The sequence below is a fragment of the Anopheles cruzii genome, chromosome X (genome assembly GCF_943734635.1).
Source record: "Anopheles cruzii chromosome X, idAnoCruzAS_RS32_06, whole genome shotgun sequence".
Classification (NCBI taxonomy): Eukaryota; Metazoa; Arthropoda; class Insecta; order Diptera; family Culicidae; genus Anopheles; species Anopheles cruzii.
Window position 1 is genome coordinate 7,426,731 of NC_069143.1, and position 15,278 is coordinate 7,442,008.

Sequence of the window (15,278 nt, forward strand, 5' to 3'; positions counted from 1 at the left end):
CCACTGATCATTAGCGAGCCGTGAGGGGGGGGGGGGGGGGCGCGGGGAGGGGGAGTGGTGGTGGGCGGGGGTTGAAGGTTAAACCCATGGTTTAACCCGCCCGGGCCGCCCAGCGGGTTCGAGAAGAGAAGGGCGCCAAGAGAATTCGGGTGGTTCGGGTCTTCCTCGCTTAAACTTTCAACTGAACGCACGCGGCAGGGCGGGTGGGGTGGGGCGGGGTTGTCACTTTTACTCGCCGCGTCGCTGGGGCCGGGCGGGGAACAGGGGGATCATGATGGACCTCCTCCGCGACACGGAGAACGCGGAGTTATTAAATGATGTCGTCGTCGTCGTCGGCGCCGCGGTCTGACTAATTGAGTTGGGCTTTTGGGGGGCTTCGGCGGAGTGCCGGTGCCGCGAAACCGCGGGGAAAGTTCCCATCCCAGCCCGGACGCGCATGCCCCCTCCCTCTCTGCCGCCCACTACCACCCATTTTTCGGTGTCGTCGTCGCGCACAGATCAATTTGCGGCTGTTTGCGGCTAACTTCCGGCCCATTTCGGTGTTTGTTCAACCGGGAGCGGGGGTCGTTACCCATCCGGCGGGGGGGTAATGGAGTTGCTGGAAGGCAAGACGGGGCGGGCTGCGCAACACGGAGCAACCCGGGGGGAGGGAGGGTGACTGGGTTTCGGGCAACAGCAACAGCAACAAACACGTGAAGCAATATGCAACGTGCACCTCAAGGTGCGGAGGTGCGGGGTGGCGGAGGTGCGGTCATTGGGCGAGTGCGGTCAGTTATTGACCAACCCCTCGCCCGTCCGCCCACCCGCAACTCACTCATCTTCCCCCGCTGTCTGCCTACCTGCTGCTGTGCCGCCTTCTTGGGCGCCTTCAAGGTGAAAGTTATGCTGAGCGGAGTGCCGCGCACATGCTCTTACGCAAAATAAGCAAGGCTCCCCACCCCACCCGCACACCCAGCCACCCACCCATCCACCCACCCACACGCACGCGAGGAACAATCTCGTAAGCGGCCCGAGCGACGCGAGATGATGCGCGCCGGTCAATCTTTTCGCAATCACTCCGCCATCAACCCTGTTCGGTGTGGGGGTGGGTGGGGCAGTATGTGTCGCATCATCCTGTGGCGAGGGGGGATGGGGGAGGGAGCAATTACTATTGTGGTGTTGGGTGGCGCTGTTGCAACGCGCGTCGGTGCGTCTTCCGTTAAGTTCGCGAGCTTGCGAGCCAACTCCTCTCATCGAAAGGGAGTCGGTTCGGAGGGAGTCTGGAGGGGTGCTAAACAAATGGGGGGGGGGGGCCCGCGAGAAAGGAAGTGTGGCGGTGTCGCAAGCGAAACGAAAAAGGACCAACAACAACGGTGGCACCGCGCGCCGAGCGCCGGAAACGCTCGCGACCCACAGACAAACAACCCTTAAAACTCTGGGCGCAGCGCTAGGGTGTGCAGGTGCAGGGCGGGGTGGAGGCACCTATGTCGAAGCCCACCACCCCAAACCTCCCGGCAGGGGCGTGGGCGTTGCGCAAGACCGCCCGTCCGCCCGCTAATAGACCGAGGGCAGGAGCGCGCCTAAACGAAATTGCGCAAATCTCCAAAAATCGCTCTCGCTGTCTGCCTGTGTGTGTGTGTGTGTGTTTTCTATTGGTTTCGGGAGCGTGTCATTGGTGTTTTGTTTCGCCACAGCGTAGCGCGGCGTGATCTGCTTTCATCTCTGCCTCACGCAATGCTCAGCCACTTGACGTCGTCGTCGTCGTCGCAACTTTCACAGCCAGTCGAACGGGCCGAACGCGCCAAAATAGATCAGATCCTCAACACAGACAAACGGACGTGGTCCGGTCGTACACACCAGCGCACTCAAGCGAACGTTACACGGGCACGGTCCGTGTCCGGCGTATTTGAATGCCCCACAAAACAAGGTCAGGTAGATTTAAAGTTACGAGATTGAAGCCAATATTTGGCCATCCAGCCGGCGTGGCCGACGTAGACCTGAGCGTTGGCGGAGTTTCACCAGCCGCCGGCGGTCGGCCGCCCCGTAGCCTGGTGGCTGCCTGGGCTGTACTTCTGGACCTGGACCATCTGGATCTGAGACCATCGCTCGAGTTTCCGAGATTCCGAGTTGCCAATTTGGGGTCCTCAACAGGTGCCGGGGATTTCTTTGCAAGGTCTTCTTTGGTGTCTGTCCTCACGTTTGTAATGTGCTGTGCTGAGTGCTCACTGTGTTTGTCAGGGTAGCCGGATCTTGGCCCCACCAGTTGATGGCCTATGTGTCAACTTTGCTGGGGGAGAGACCAACGCCGAGCCGACTCCAGCCAGTGATCAGTGTTTCAAACTCGATGGCATCCCTCACACGTATGAAATGAAGAATCAATCGTCCAACTCAAACTGGTCGTGTTCTAGTGTTTTCACTTTCCGCCTCAATAGCAAAGTCTCGGACTAGCGGAGTCCGAATCCGAGTTGAACCGAGACCGAGGAAGCTAGCGAGGAGCCGATACCTTCATGGGAACCTGTTTGCGGGACCGATGACGTGAACGGTTGGTCGTGGTCCGTTGACAACTCTTCGTCTGCACTCCCGGCATATCTTCAGAACCTTTTATTTAGGGCAACTGTCATGGTATTTCTGTCAACGTGAATAGGCGGCTTCTAGTATACTGTGTCGTAATGTGTTTGACAACTCCCTACTGGTCCGCCCAATTCTTGGTACCATTCCTTGTTGTTGTGGTGTGATTCCAGAATGTCTTTCGACACAAGCAAGTTGAGAAGTTGAGGCTGATTGCGGATTTGTACAGACGATTCTCTTGAGTCGACATCTCGAAGACTGGCTGGCTCCCGTACAGAATAATCCCTCGTATACCTCGTACTTGGCATCCCGTGCTCTGGGTGGGTTCTAGTCCCATACTAGCCCGAACAGGTGCAGCCAGAGGGCAGGCGCGCGCGTAATACAGCACCACCTCCGGATTGTGAACGATTTGTGGTCGTTGTGCCAACAATTCTCCAACTCAATGTCAAATGATGCCCCGGCCAGAGGCGGCATCAAGAGAAGAACGTTCAAAGACGCTGGGGCTGAGGCTGATTGCTGCTCATTTTGCTGTGCCCGAACACCCGTCCCGAAGCACAGAAATCATGAGCCTCCTCTCACTTAGCACCTTGCACCGAGGCCTTCCTGGGCCTCCCGGGCCCAGCCCATCTGACGCGGCCGAGCCCCAGGGTTCCGCGGCTGACTGGAACGCTGCCCGTTTTCTCCTGCTGCTGTTCACACCTCGCAATCCCCGCACCGGCCGTCTACCATACTATGCCTCTTCCCGTGCCCCTTCCTCTCAACCCGCCAACCGGCCATTGTACGCGGCCACGGCCAGAGAAGAATATATCCTAAAACAGAAATAAACTAATAAGTCTCTGGGATGGGCCCCCGGATGCCGCGGCCCGCATCTGGCAGCGCCCGGAGTCCGGAGTCCGGAGCCCGCTGACCAAACCCGTTACTCACCAATTGGAGCCCCCCCCCCAGGCCCCACCAAGCTGGGCTCCCTGCTTTCCAGGCCATTGGCGCTGTTGGTGCTGATTAGCCGTTCCGATCACGTAACTACGGCCGTAACGGGAACGGTCACGCAGTCGGCGCGGCCAATGCACAACCAACCACACACCTTCCCCCCTTCCCATACCGCCCCCGGGGCCCCACATCCACATTCCTTCTACCCACCCGCGGAATATTATTATTACGCGAGAGAGTATGTTTTATTTTCGCCACGGAGAAATTGGGGCCACCTACAATGCTCCCGCCACCCCCTGCCCGCTGCCTGGTCCCTCTCATTCCACGTGCGGCTTCCTGGCGTGCGTTTTTGCTTCCTTGTTCCGGCCGCACGGCCTCCGGCGCACAAACCGCAGCAACCCGCACGGTTACGATTTCACACTTTCTCGCGGCCCTTTTTCGGGGCCTTTTGGCCGAAGACGGTGGCGCCGTGCGCGCGTGAGCGTGTGCGCGTGACGGTGGTCCTACATATCGCAAAACGGGGGCGGGTTTTGCGTCTCATAGACCCCGCGACCCAGCGCGCCAGCCCGCCCGTCCACGTCCCGTGACTTCCGGCTGTCCGGCATTTAAATTTTGTTCACTTCATTTACATAATTACTTCAGCGCTTTCCGCGGTGCACTTTCTGACATCGAATCGATTTCAACTCCTGGCAGGGCTTACGCAGTGGCAGTGGTTACGGGGGGCGGTGAGTTCTCGCGTTCGCTCGCTTTCGCCTGAATAAGTTCAATCCATCAATCAATTGTCAACTGTCTTCTCCGTTCTCGTCAGAAACATTCGGGGTACTAGCGACTAGCGTCCATGTATTACATCGTCCAAGTATGAGAATGGATACTTTTAACCGGACTCCTTGAATCAAAAGCCAGTTCGATTGCGTCACTTATTACTGTGATTCTTCACACAACATTGTGGTGGTCTCCTGTCATCTATTATCTATGCCCTTAGTACTTCTTAAGAATAGAATAGAAGAATAAGATGGAAAAGATGATTGAGTAGTGTTTCTTGATTATCCCTAGTTTCAGTTTATTTTAATAAATTTTTTCCATATTTCATTGCTGTTTAGCCGGCTCTGTGACAACCGCTCCAGGGATTCGAACCCAGGCCAGCTGCGTGACAGCGAAGAGCACTACCGACTGTTCTATCAGCGGGGGTCAAGAGGGAAATTTTGATCGAAGAATCCATTGTGATTACTGCACCGATAGATCGGCGAGTACCGCGGTACAGAACCAACCCACCAACAGGCGGTAGGGGGCGACCTCTCCCAGAAAAAAACGCGGTTCCGCACCGGTTGAGGTCCGGTCCGGTCGCTACGCCGGGTCCGGTCGCGATTATCCGTTACCCGTGTGACACACGGAACGAATCGCGGCGCAGGAGTCGTACGGCAAATGTCCGTTCGGTCACTTGCTTGGGCCGTAGTTCTTACCGCTACGCCAATTATGCCACTACGGCAGACGGCAAGCAGGTGTCCTACGCCGACTTTTACGTGCTTTACAATCCGCTGATTCCGCTTCGGAATCTTGCCTTCGTTGGTCTCGCCCTTGGTAATATCCAGCCATTCCCTGATGCCTGATGGTAATGTGTGTGTGTGTGTGTGTGTATGGCTGGGAGGGCGTGTATGAGGCGTACGATATAGCTTCGTATCAAAGGCTCAATAAATTGGCCCAATGTTCGGGTTGGCCACCCCCCGCCGGAGAGACCCGCCGGACTTTAATGAGTCTTCCCGAATTCCGAATTCCATCGGGGGCCCCTCCTGCACGCCAAACTAGCAAGGTGGTCTGGGTCAACCCATGCTTTCCGGCCCAGCTTTGCCCCCGGCTCGCCCCCCCCCCCCTGCTCTCCCCGGTGTCGTCCGTCCCGGGGACTTCGAACACGAGCCGCGGTCAATAACTTCCCAAAACGGTCCCGAACGGTCCTCCTATCCCGAAGCATTTAGTCAATTAGTGATGCCTGTACCTGGGCACCGCCCTGCCCCGCCCTGCCTAGCCCCCCGCGTATCATCTTTCCGGTTGCTGGCTGACGATGATCGTTCCGTTCCGTTCGCGCACTTGTTTTATTCATTTATTTATATATATATATATTTATTCATCAATCAACCTGGACCGCGACCGCGAGCCCACGGCCAGGGCCCGGCCGGGGGTGGTGGTGGTGGGTTAGCGAAAGGCTGCTTTCGTCCCGGCCACCTCACCGCGCCTTTCCGCGTTCGCCGGCCATTTTTTCTGCCGGGTCCGGCGACTCCGGTGCTCCGACTTACTAACCCAGAAAGCCAGGCGAGTGGAAAGTGTTAGCGCTGTGGGGTTGGAAAATTGGTACGGAAAACTATGTGAATTGATAAGCTAACGAAAATTAACCACACAGACCCCGGAATGGAAGGCGGGAATGGTACGTTAGACGCCAGGGGGTAGGGGGCGGTGGCGGTGGGCAGGGGAGATTGGAATGAACTAATAAAAGAAAAAAATAACGCGCCACGAAATGCGCAACGGGAACGGCCATGGCATGGTGCAGCCTCAGCTCAGCTCAGGCTGAGGCTGCACGCTCAGTTAGTGGGTTTTCGGTGGGCCGATGCTTATGGTGATATGTTGCTCTTTCTCTCTCTCTCTCTCTCTCTCTCTCTCTCTCTCCATCTCGCTTCCTCTCATCCTTTTGTTCTCTCTACACCTTTTTCTAGCGCACTTAAAAAAGGAATCGAATCGGAACTTTGGGTCAGATGAAGTGGGCCTCCATTTTTGGCTCCGGCCTGCGGGGAGGCTCGTTGAAAGAAGATGCGAAGGGGGCGAGGGGGGAGAGAAGGGGGATGTAGGGCTAGCCTGCCTATGGTGACCTATGGTGACCTACGGTTGACCTACCGATTGAGCGATTCCCTGCCTGAGATCTCTTGCAGTTGGCAAACCCGCAACTGTAGTTTGTAATCTCCAAAGATCTCCATCATTGCAGGATCCAACGTAAGCCGACTGCATACACGGCGCCCGAATCAAAGTTCCCAAGAAGCGGACCTAGACGACGGGCGACATCCGGCGATGGATTGCGTTAATGTGTATTGTTTTGAAAGTGGTGGGTAAAGGTGATCTCAAGCCGGGCACAGGAAAAGATCGACATGACGGGGTGGGGGGTCCGTACCGAAAGATCTTGTGCGGACTGTCACGCTCCGTATCATGCTGGAGCAAACCAACCCAAACCGAAAAGTATCTGTGCTTGGTTTTGATTGATTACGAAGAAGCTTTCGACCGACCGACTCAACCGTGCAAATTTATGGGGGAGCGCACACAGAGACGCACCGGGTATCGTCAGATAAAATCGTCAAATTCATCGAAGCGCAGTACGAGCCATTCGCATGCAGAGTCAAGCCTGACCCTATCTGGGTCGTTGCGGATGATGTATAATATCACCGTTACTGTTCCTCATGGTTTTGAGATCGTGGTTGACGTGTGGTGCCGTTGACAGCCCGCATCGAACTGCTGGTTGCTTTGACAACCCATTACGGATGACATACGGCTCCACTAACGGTGATCGGCGATCGACAATCATCCATTTGGTGTTATCCATAAAAACATTACAAAATATAGAACACGTTTTTTAAATCAATCATAAACTTACAATCCCTGGCACCTTTGGTCCTCTCTGGTCCAGCAGGGATCCGCAAAAAATTACAAGTGCGAGCACGGTCTAATACCTGAATAGCTTGACCTATTAGTTGGTAAACTAGAAATAGTTGGAGTTCAATTCCCATGTAGGCCTAGTAACAAGTTTAATGGGAAATAGGTTTGCAGGAATTAAGATCTCTAGAAGAGGTCAAAGCTAGTGGCAGTCTTAAATGTTTGGCAGAACTCTGCAACACAGAGGTTAATGTCCCTGCACACACGAAATACGCAACAAATGCAACAACTACCCTACTTCCCTACCTCATAGCAGGCACACTATCGACCGGTGTCGGGCCTTTGGACCGGATCACATGCGTGTACTACACCCCGATCGACGGCCGGCGGCGTCAATCGCTGGCAATTTGCATTCCAATTTAGACGATTTACAGCGCGCTTAGCTGGTTGCTCCTATCAGACACTTCCTGTGCACACACTCTCGAGTGGGTTGCCTGCACCAGCAACGTGGTGGTGCTGGTAACTTTTCCGGTGGAGTGTTCGCGCGTTCGCGGTTGTTGCACCTGCACTTCTGAGTACTTCCGGAGGTTTCCGAAAGCCGCACCGCGGTTCCGGTCTCATGCAACCACATGTTCGGGCACTTTCGGGTGTTGGAAGGGGCAACCCGCACCGGTGCATACGGTGTAGTCCCATCGCATGTCCATCGTCTCGAACGGTTTGCGATTTAACGCTCCATGCGGCCATGTCTTCGGCCATGTTGATGCATTTTTGGCGTGCGAGGCGTTGTCCACCACTCGTGGTGGCCGTTTCGAACCCCATTCGAAGATGCACAGACAACTCGGCCCGGTACCACACGGTAACGAAGAATCAAATGTCAATCTAGTTCATGTCTCAGGACTACGGCCGTATAATATCCGGCCGTGCCCCCAAGAACATCAGAGAAAGATATGTTCGGAATCAAGCAATAAGCAACTCTGGCCTCAAAAGCAACCTCTTGCGCTGGGTCCAGTTACGCAACGCTATAATGGCCACGGAGCTTTTGGAAGGAACGTTCAGCGGAATGGCAACTAAACACGAATATTTTGAAAACATACAACATAAGAGTGCTCCGTAGATAACCCAACGGTTGGCGTCCGACCAGAAGGGCAATCAATGGGTACCTGGAAAGAAATTAAAAACATAGGCTCATTACAATGAAAACAGCCACAGCAGCAATTCTTCCTCCGTGTAGTGCGCGAGTAGAGCACTAGAATTCCCACTGACTGCCTGCTCGCGTGCCTGCCTGATGGTCTGTCCGTTAAAACAATATTTGTCAGCAGCAGGTTCAAAAGTAGGAACTATTCGACCATTCGACCGGGACGTACGCCTGAAGATGGGAGCCCAAGCTGGACCGGCACCGATATTGAGTGCTCTAATGCTGGTTTTGTTGTTGTTGTTGTTGTTGCACGGTGCTTTTGGCCTCCATACGCCAGATTTTCACACCGGTTTCCCATATGCTTCCCGGCCGGAAGAGGCGTTCCAGAGCTTGCCGAATCACCGGCAGCAGCACCACCAGCGGATTAGTGACGCGCGATCTTGGGATCTTGCTACTACGGCTACTACGTCACGTTTGTACTAATGAAAATCGCCGCGCACATGGACTAACAAATGGCTATTCGCAACTCGAGTTATCGAGGTCGATATCGAATGCACCGACGTTAGAAACTCACGAAGACGGCTGGGGCAAAACGGGCAATAGGCAAAACAACACAACACTGTACATACAAAATGATCCATACGTAAGCACGAAAGCGAAGCCCAAAAAAAATGTGTTAACAGTATGAACGCTTCCCTGTATTTCTAGGTTACGGTTCACAAGAGATGCCTAGGGTCAGGGATTCCATCGAAGAATAACGGTCACCTGTCACTCAGCGCCACCAATCTACCGCCTCAGACCATAGATAAGGTCTAACGATTTCCGTGATTCGACCTCGAAACCGAAAATTAGGAAGTGTACGCGAGATCACTACGGACTACCGAACTTTCGCTTCGCGCTTAGCGAAGGTTCGGTAGTCCGCAGTGTCCGCCCAACACTTCTCGGGGGTCCCATAGTCAAGTCCAACTCGAGACTTGGAGCGGCCGGTGTTCCGGTGCTATGGCGCAACAGGGCGCCACTACCTACAGTCCCTGAACGTCCTGGAGACTGGCCGACGCGCTGGATGTACCAAATTCCGATACCATGCCGCGCAGCACGCACCGGCAACAGTAGTCTTTGGTACGGCGGGGCCACCTGAACTAATTGGGCCCGTGGCCGCGGCGTGCACATTATGCGCGTTACGGTTTGCGTCATACGATCCGCATCGGTTGCTAGGCTAGCCGAGCAGAATGTGTCCGTTAGCGTAAGAGCCCCCCCTCCCGGAGGTCCCGGAGGCTGCCTCCGGAGCTGGCGCTCGTTACGAGACGTACTGGTTTGCGCCGCTCTCGCCGCTGTTCGCTGTCCCCACCGACGTTGAGGCTCGCCGGTGCTCCGCGACTGTCAAACGCCACTTAGTGTTTCGGCCGTTCGCTTCCGCTTGCCGGTCGGACGCCGTGAATGACCTATTTGCGATCAAACCCCACCGACCCGGCTCCATATCGTATAATTATATCATTATTGATTGTGCAATCACAATAAACGGAGCATCTGGAGCAGCACGCGATCGCTTACCATTCGGCCTTTCGGTCGTCGTCGTCGCCGTGCAACTAACGAGTTGCATCTGACGGACGAGTCCATCAGGTGCGTGAGCCGTCGGATCAGCCGTAAGCTGGACCGGTCAAAGGATCTGTGCTACGAAGCTCACCAAAAACGTGCTCCTGTGCTTAAAGACTGTGCCACCAGCATCTTCTCTGTGCGAAGACTTAATCGATTTGTCATCATCAATAATAAAATATAAAGATCATCAAGTATCGGTTGGTGACCCAGTGTTCAAATCATTATTTTCTGTTCACGCTCTGACTAAGCTGGCTAACATCTTGATTAAACGCGCGATCAACAATGTTTCCTTGGCGCACCTAAAGCACCTTGGAACCAGCATCTTGTCTACCAAAAAGAGTGCGGGTAGCCGAGCCATGGACTACAACCTTAATTGCCGTGGCTATCGATGACACCGCTAATAGTCCGATCGTTGAGGAACCACGGCTATAGCGGCAATACAGCACCGAACTGTTTTCCGCACCGATTGCCGCCAACAGCAATCGACGGACGGACAAGTACGCTTTACTGAAACAGTACGCCCGTCCGTACATCGAGTCTCACGAGCTGAGCGGAACTAACGGCTAGAAAGATGCACAGATCAGACGGTGCCGGTGCTCTACGACTGTTGCCTGTCTTAGTGTGACACAGTTGTTCAGAACAGAGAGAGAGCAATCAAGTGAGGTGCAAAACGTGGAAGGGAGGAACGAATTTCCACCGTTTTCTAGCTTTACTCGAGGAGGGAGAAGAATGACATCAAGTACCGCGGGTAAAGGCTCAACAATGAGAGGAGTGCAATTTGTCCGACCAGGTACTAATTTTAGTTAAGATAAGAACCAACTTTCAAGCGCTGCAGTGTGTTGTTCTAAAGCCGAGACGCGTACCACTTTCGGCTAAGACAAGAACCAATTGAAGCCTACCCCTTAATCCGACACGTACCCATGATGAGGGTTAGAAGCGTCAGAAGCGTCAACATATTTCTAGTATGTCGTATTGGAAGTATCCGCGCTGGCTGGTCGCTGTCCTCCGGCGGTCGATTCCTCCTGCCTGAGTAGCTGACAGACGATTTTCGGACATAAAAGCAAACAGTTACTCTTTTATCGAACATGGTTGAATCACTTCAACCTATAGGGGTAGCATAGGCAATAAAATTCCCCCCGTTCCGCTAGTTATTTGAATTCAATCGCATTCGAGCTTGACGCACTTGACGAAGGCCTAAGTCGATAGTTATATATTTGAAAGCTTCCTAGTTTATCCGGCAACTACAAGCGCCGAGCGGTCCTTTGTACAACTGAGCGACATTTGTCTAAGGCGAGGTCAAAAGTCGTAGCGTTCGCAAAATTCCTTCCACTTGTAAGCCTTCAACTCGCCAACGAGGGCCTTCGTCAGCAGGTTGCAATCCTCCGACACGAGAACCACTTTCGCTCCTGCCACCTTTTTCACCTGTAACGCGCAATTTAGAATTGAATCGTCCGGTGAGCACAACTCGAATAGCTCCAGCTGTGAGTCCGCTGGCCGCTGACCTTTGATGCGCTTGTCGCGTTTTTTAAGCATCGAATGCAGGAAGTTATTCGTCTTGGTGATCGCCGGCCACAGCTCGTGTTTCTTGTTTTTTAGACTTTCCAACTCCTGCAGCACCTTATACGGTACGACCAAAATTGGCTGAGGTTTGCTAACTGTAGAAGGTGGGTAAAGAATTAGACAATTAATACATGAGTTCATCCTGCTTTGCGGCAATCTGTTTTGAGACGTACTTGGCACTTCGCTATCGAAGATTCGCACGATTGAATCGATTTCATTCATATAAACGCAACTGTCGAGGACAAGGAACATGTAGTTATCGAACGATGCTACATGCTCCAAATAGTTCGTTGTCACTTTTGTTTTAGTGTTAATTACTGACGGTTCACTCTGTTCCTGTTTGATTTTTTCATTCGGTTGCTGGGTGGGTTCTGTCGATGCTGGATCCTTAAGTCCTTCCCATTCCATGGGCACCGGTTCAGGTGGTGTGTTGGCTGTCTGTGTTGGCAATGTACAAGGATCGTTCATGTCACTATCCCCATCCCCACGTACGGTAGCCAGCGAATTCCGTGAACAGGATTCCTTCGCTAGGACACCTGCGACTAGCGTTTTTGGTTTCGTGCAATCAAATTTAACGTGGGAATGTTTTTGTTGTAACAGTTCCTGTTGTAGATGGTCTCGGAGCTTGTTCAAGCGGTCCTGTGCGGACTGCCGTTTGATCCTACTGTTTCCTTTTGTAGAGCATGGTGGTTTTCTACACGTTCGGCTGGTTCCACTCAGTGGCCGCAATTGGTCGTTCTTTGACGAATCGTATTTGTTGGAGTGTTGCCCCTCTCGAGCAGCAGGAAATTTAGCCGTAATGCCTCGCGATCTCAACCGATTGCTTGACGTTGTCACTGGTTTCTCATCGTTTTTCGCCGTTGAATGTCCATGGTGCATTTTTATTCAACTTTTAAAACTCACAGCCACTGTTTTCTATTGCGCCATCAACGTAAACAACCTGCAGCAGAATGCGACGCAAGTATCGATTGGTTCGCGTTGCTTTCAGTTGCAAGCTAACATTTTCACCAGACGTCAACCAGACTTGCTGGCTCGACAGATCAGATGTTCTGCAACAGCGATTGTTTCCACTTTAACGCCCAATTCAGATGGACATAAACGTTTTTTTATCAGACCAGAGCCTTTGGCCATTTTTTCCTCTAGCACAGTTGTGCACAACGTATAATTATGAAAACATAGTTACATTACAAAACATAACGTAGCACATAATTATAAAAAAACTGTCGATTTTTGTGGTCTTTAATACACTTTATTATTTGTCACAAGAATAGAAAGAACTTCTTTGAACCTAGTAAAGATTATTGTATCTAGTGATTAAATTTTTCGGTGGAAGTTTTAATATTGTCCTCTTTTAAAATTCTTCGAATTTTGTGAATTCGGTCACAAGAGAATTCGAGATATTTGAAAAAGGTTACCCTTTTTAAAGATACTGGCCCCCTAGTTGGCACTGCTCCACGAGAAGTACTGGTTCCTCAAAAAGGCAATTTCTACAAAAGTTGCTCTTTTCGCATAAATTTATTCGGTGTATTCCGATGTAACAAACGAATAGAAATAATCTCTGTACATTTTTATCTTATTTTACTGGTAAGTCGCATTTCGTATTGTTTCTAGCATTTTACTGATTGTTGCTGTTCTTTTTTTATTTCAAATGTTCACTTTTTGCTAGCTGTAGTTCGAAAATTGCATCTTTTTTCTGTCGCGGGTTTCGCTTACCCCGCGGTGGTAGTATAGCGAAAATTTCAGCTTTACATTGCAACATTGCTTTGATTGGTGCGAAGCGAAACATTATTGTTTAACGTGCTGCTGAAACATTACCAAGCTCCAATCAAATGTGCAACCACGTGCACGTGAAGTAATAACAGCAACAGCAGCAAGCGCTAGCAAGTGGTTCAAGAAAATGAGTATTGTAAGGGCTTGACAATGTTTTAGAAAAATAACCTATCGCGTTCGCCTTGCGCGAGCTTTCGATGAAATGTCGCAAAGCTGGTTGAAGCTGATGAGCAAATTGATTTCTTGATTGTGACAACCAGGACTTGTGTTGATTTGTGCGAAATTGATGAACTCGCCCACACTTTATTTGAAGATTTTACCCTGGTTAAACTTACGGCCGCCCTTGTCGGTGCCGCTCCAAGAGAAATACTGGCTCACTAGCTTTTTCGTTTCTTCCGACGCGGCATCTAGCTTTTTCCACTCGTACACCTCGTAGTCAACCTGCCAGTCGGACGACAGCTGGAAGGCAAGGTCCTGGCCGCGCCAAACCCACACTCCCGAGATTGTACTGTTGTTGTCCTCGCCGAACAGACAGACGGACGCGAAACTCTGCTTGCGCATCTTGTCCAGTCGCTGGAACATGCCCGTGATGAGGTTGCAGCTCATGAACACCTTGGTCAGTTCCTCGGGGTACTTGTACTCTCCGTACCAGATCGAGTAATGCGCCGGATCGAACTTTGTCCAGAAGTATGGAATAGATTTGGCTTCCTCCTCGTTTGAGTAGAAACGCTTAAAATCGTCCATGTTGAACGCGCCTTTCGGTAGCAATTCGAACGGATCGTTCTGCTTCGGCTCGGCCGCAAGGGCCTCATCGGCGGCATCCGGCTGCTCCGTGTGCACCTCCGCCACCGGGGCCGACTTCTTCTCCTTTTTCTCCTTTTTCTTGTCCGCCTTCTCCGGCTTCTCAGCAGCAGAGCCATCTTTGGCGGCTCGAGCCTGGAAGTTGGCGTACTTCTTCGGATCAACCTGAGCGACCTTGGTACAGAGCGTCACACTTTCGACGACGGGTTTCACGTGCGGCTGATTCAACACGGTCGTAAACCAGCGATTGAGCGCGCCGTAGGGTGCTCGAAAGGACGGATCCAACACGTGCACGTACGCTGGTAGTAGTGTGGCAAACACCACAATATCGGCCAAGGTCACCCGTTCTCCGACCAGGAACGTCTGCTTGAGCAGCCGCAAATTGAGCGCCATCAGCTGGCGGCGCAGATCCTCTCTCGCGTGCTCGACGTTGTTCTTGTTGAAAGGCATGATGCCAAGTACGGGGAATACCCACGACTGCACAGCTGGAAGCAACTCACTGTCGGCACCGCTCAGGAACGATATCACCTCCGCACGGTGGACATCGGTTGTACCGCGCAGCTGTTCGTTGGCAACGTAGAAAGCGATCGCATTGCTTTCGGTAAGATATTTACCGTCCTTTGTCTCGAACGCAGGTACTTTGCCGAGCGGGAACTTTTTCAGAAACGCGTCGCTACGATTCGTTTCCCCGTGCACGTAGTCCGCCGCTACCTTTACCGCTGCGCCCGAATATTGAGCAGCGATCAGCACTTTGTATGCCCTAAAATTGTCCGAGTATGTGTAGAGTGTCTGTGAAACAAGAGATAGGGAAGGTCAGGGATTGCCAACGAAAAACCAAGCCCTTCAGAATGCCCTATCGGTGATTCCTTTCCTTCGTGCTTCGCAAGGTTTGCTTGTATTTTTTGCATAGCGTCTGGCCCGGAGCAGCCGACAAGTGCCGATACGGGAATTTACATTGCAGTTAGCGCTCTGCTGGGCCGAGCTGGCCATTTAAATCTCATGCGATACTTACACCAGCCATTTTCGCAAGCTTTGTAATAAATAACACACAAAAGTACTATATTTAACACAACTTTTGGCCAAACTCGGCTGCCTCACAACTACGTGTCTGCCCGTGGCGGAAATGAAAAGGAGGTCGCCGCTGTCGCCTGCGATGACGTTTATTGGAAGCAAGCTCAAAGATGAAAGGGGTGGGAAAAACGATAAAATTTAGCTAACGAGGCGTCGTCTAGACATGCAAAAGATTAATATGTGAAAGACAATCATTCGCATTCGCATTTTCAGAACGGCCCACTTTCGCACGGGCGTAAAGGGG

General features: G+C 52.3%; 2 protein-coding genes across 2 annotated transcripts; both read right to left on the reverse strand.

Moving 5' to 3' along the window:
* Positions 1 to 11,098: 11,098 nt before the first annotated feature.
* Positions 11,099 to 12,309, reverse strand: LOC128269177 (uncharacterized). The gene is made up of 2 exons (XM_053006566.1): positions 11,566 to 12,309; positions 11,099 to 11,487 (listed from the first exon to the last, which is right to left on the reverse strand). The coding sequence occupies exons 1-2, from the start codon at positions 12,269 to 12,271 to the stop codon at positions 11,129 to 11,131; spliced, it is 1,065 nt and encodes a 354-aa protein (XP_052862526.1). The 5' UTR covers positions 12,272 to 12,309; the 3' UTR covers positions 11,099 to 11,128.
* A 321-nt stretch (positions 12,310 to 12,630) lies between these two features.
* LOC128273101 (elongation factor 1-gamma-like) lies at positions 12,631 to 15,088 on the reverse strand. Its single transcript, XM_053011021.1, has 2 exons — positions 14,976 to 15,088; positions 12,631 to 14,752 (listed from the first exon to the last, which is right to left on the reverse strand). Exons 1-2 carry the CDS (start codon positions 14,982 to 14,984, stop codon positions 13,466 to 13,468), a joined length of 1,296 nt encoding a protein of 431 aa, XP_052866981.1. The 5' UTR covers positions 14,985 to 15,088; the 3' UTR covers positions 12,631 to 13,465.
* Between the last annotated feature and the right edge of the window lie 190 nt (positions 15,089 to 15,278).

Excerpts from the sequence above, each read along its gene's own strand:
- LOC128269177 (XM_053006566.1), bottom strand. The coding sequence starts at position 12,271 with ATGCACCATGGACATTCAACGGCGAAAAACGATGAGAAACCAGTGACA. Across the intron at positions 11,488-11,565 it reads CTTCGATAGCGAAGTGCCAA|TTAGCAAACCTCAGCCAATT; the intron begins GTACGTCTCAAA and ends CACCTTCTACAG.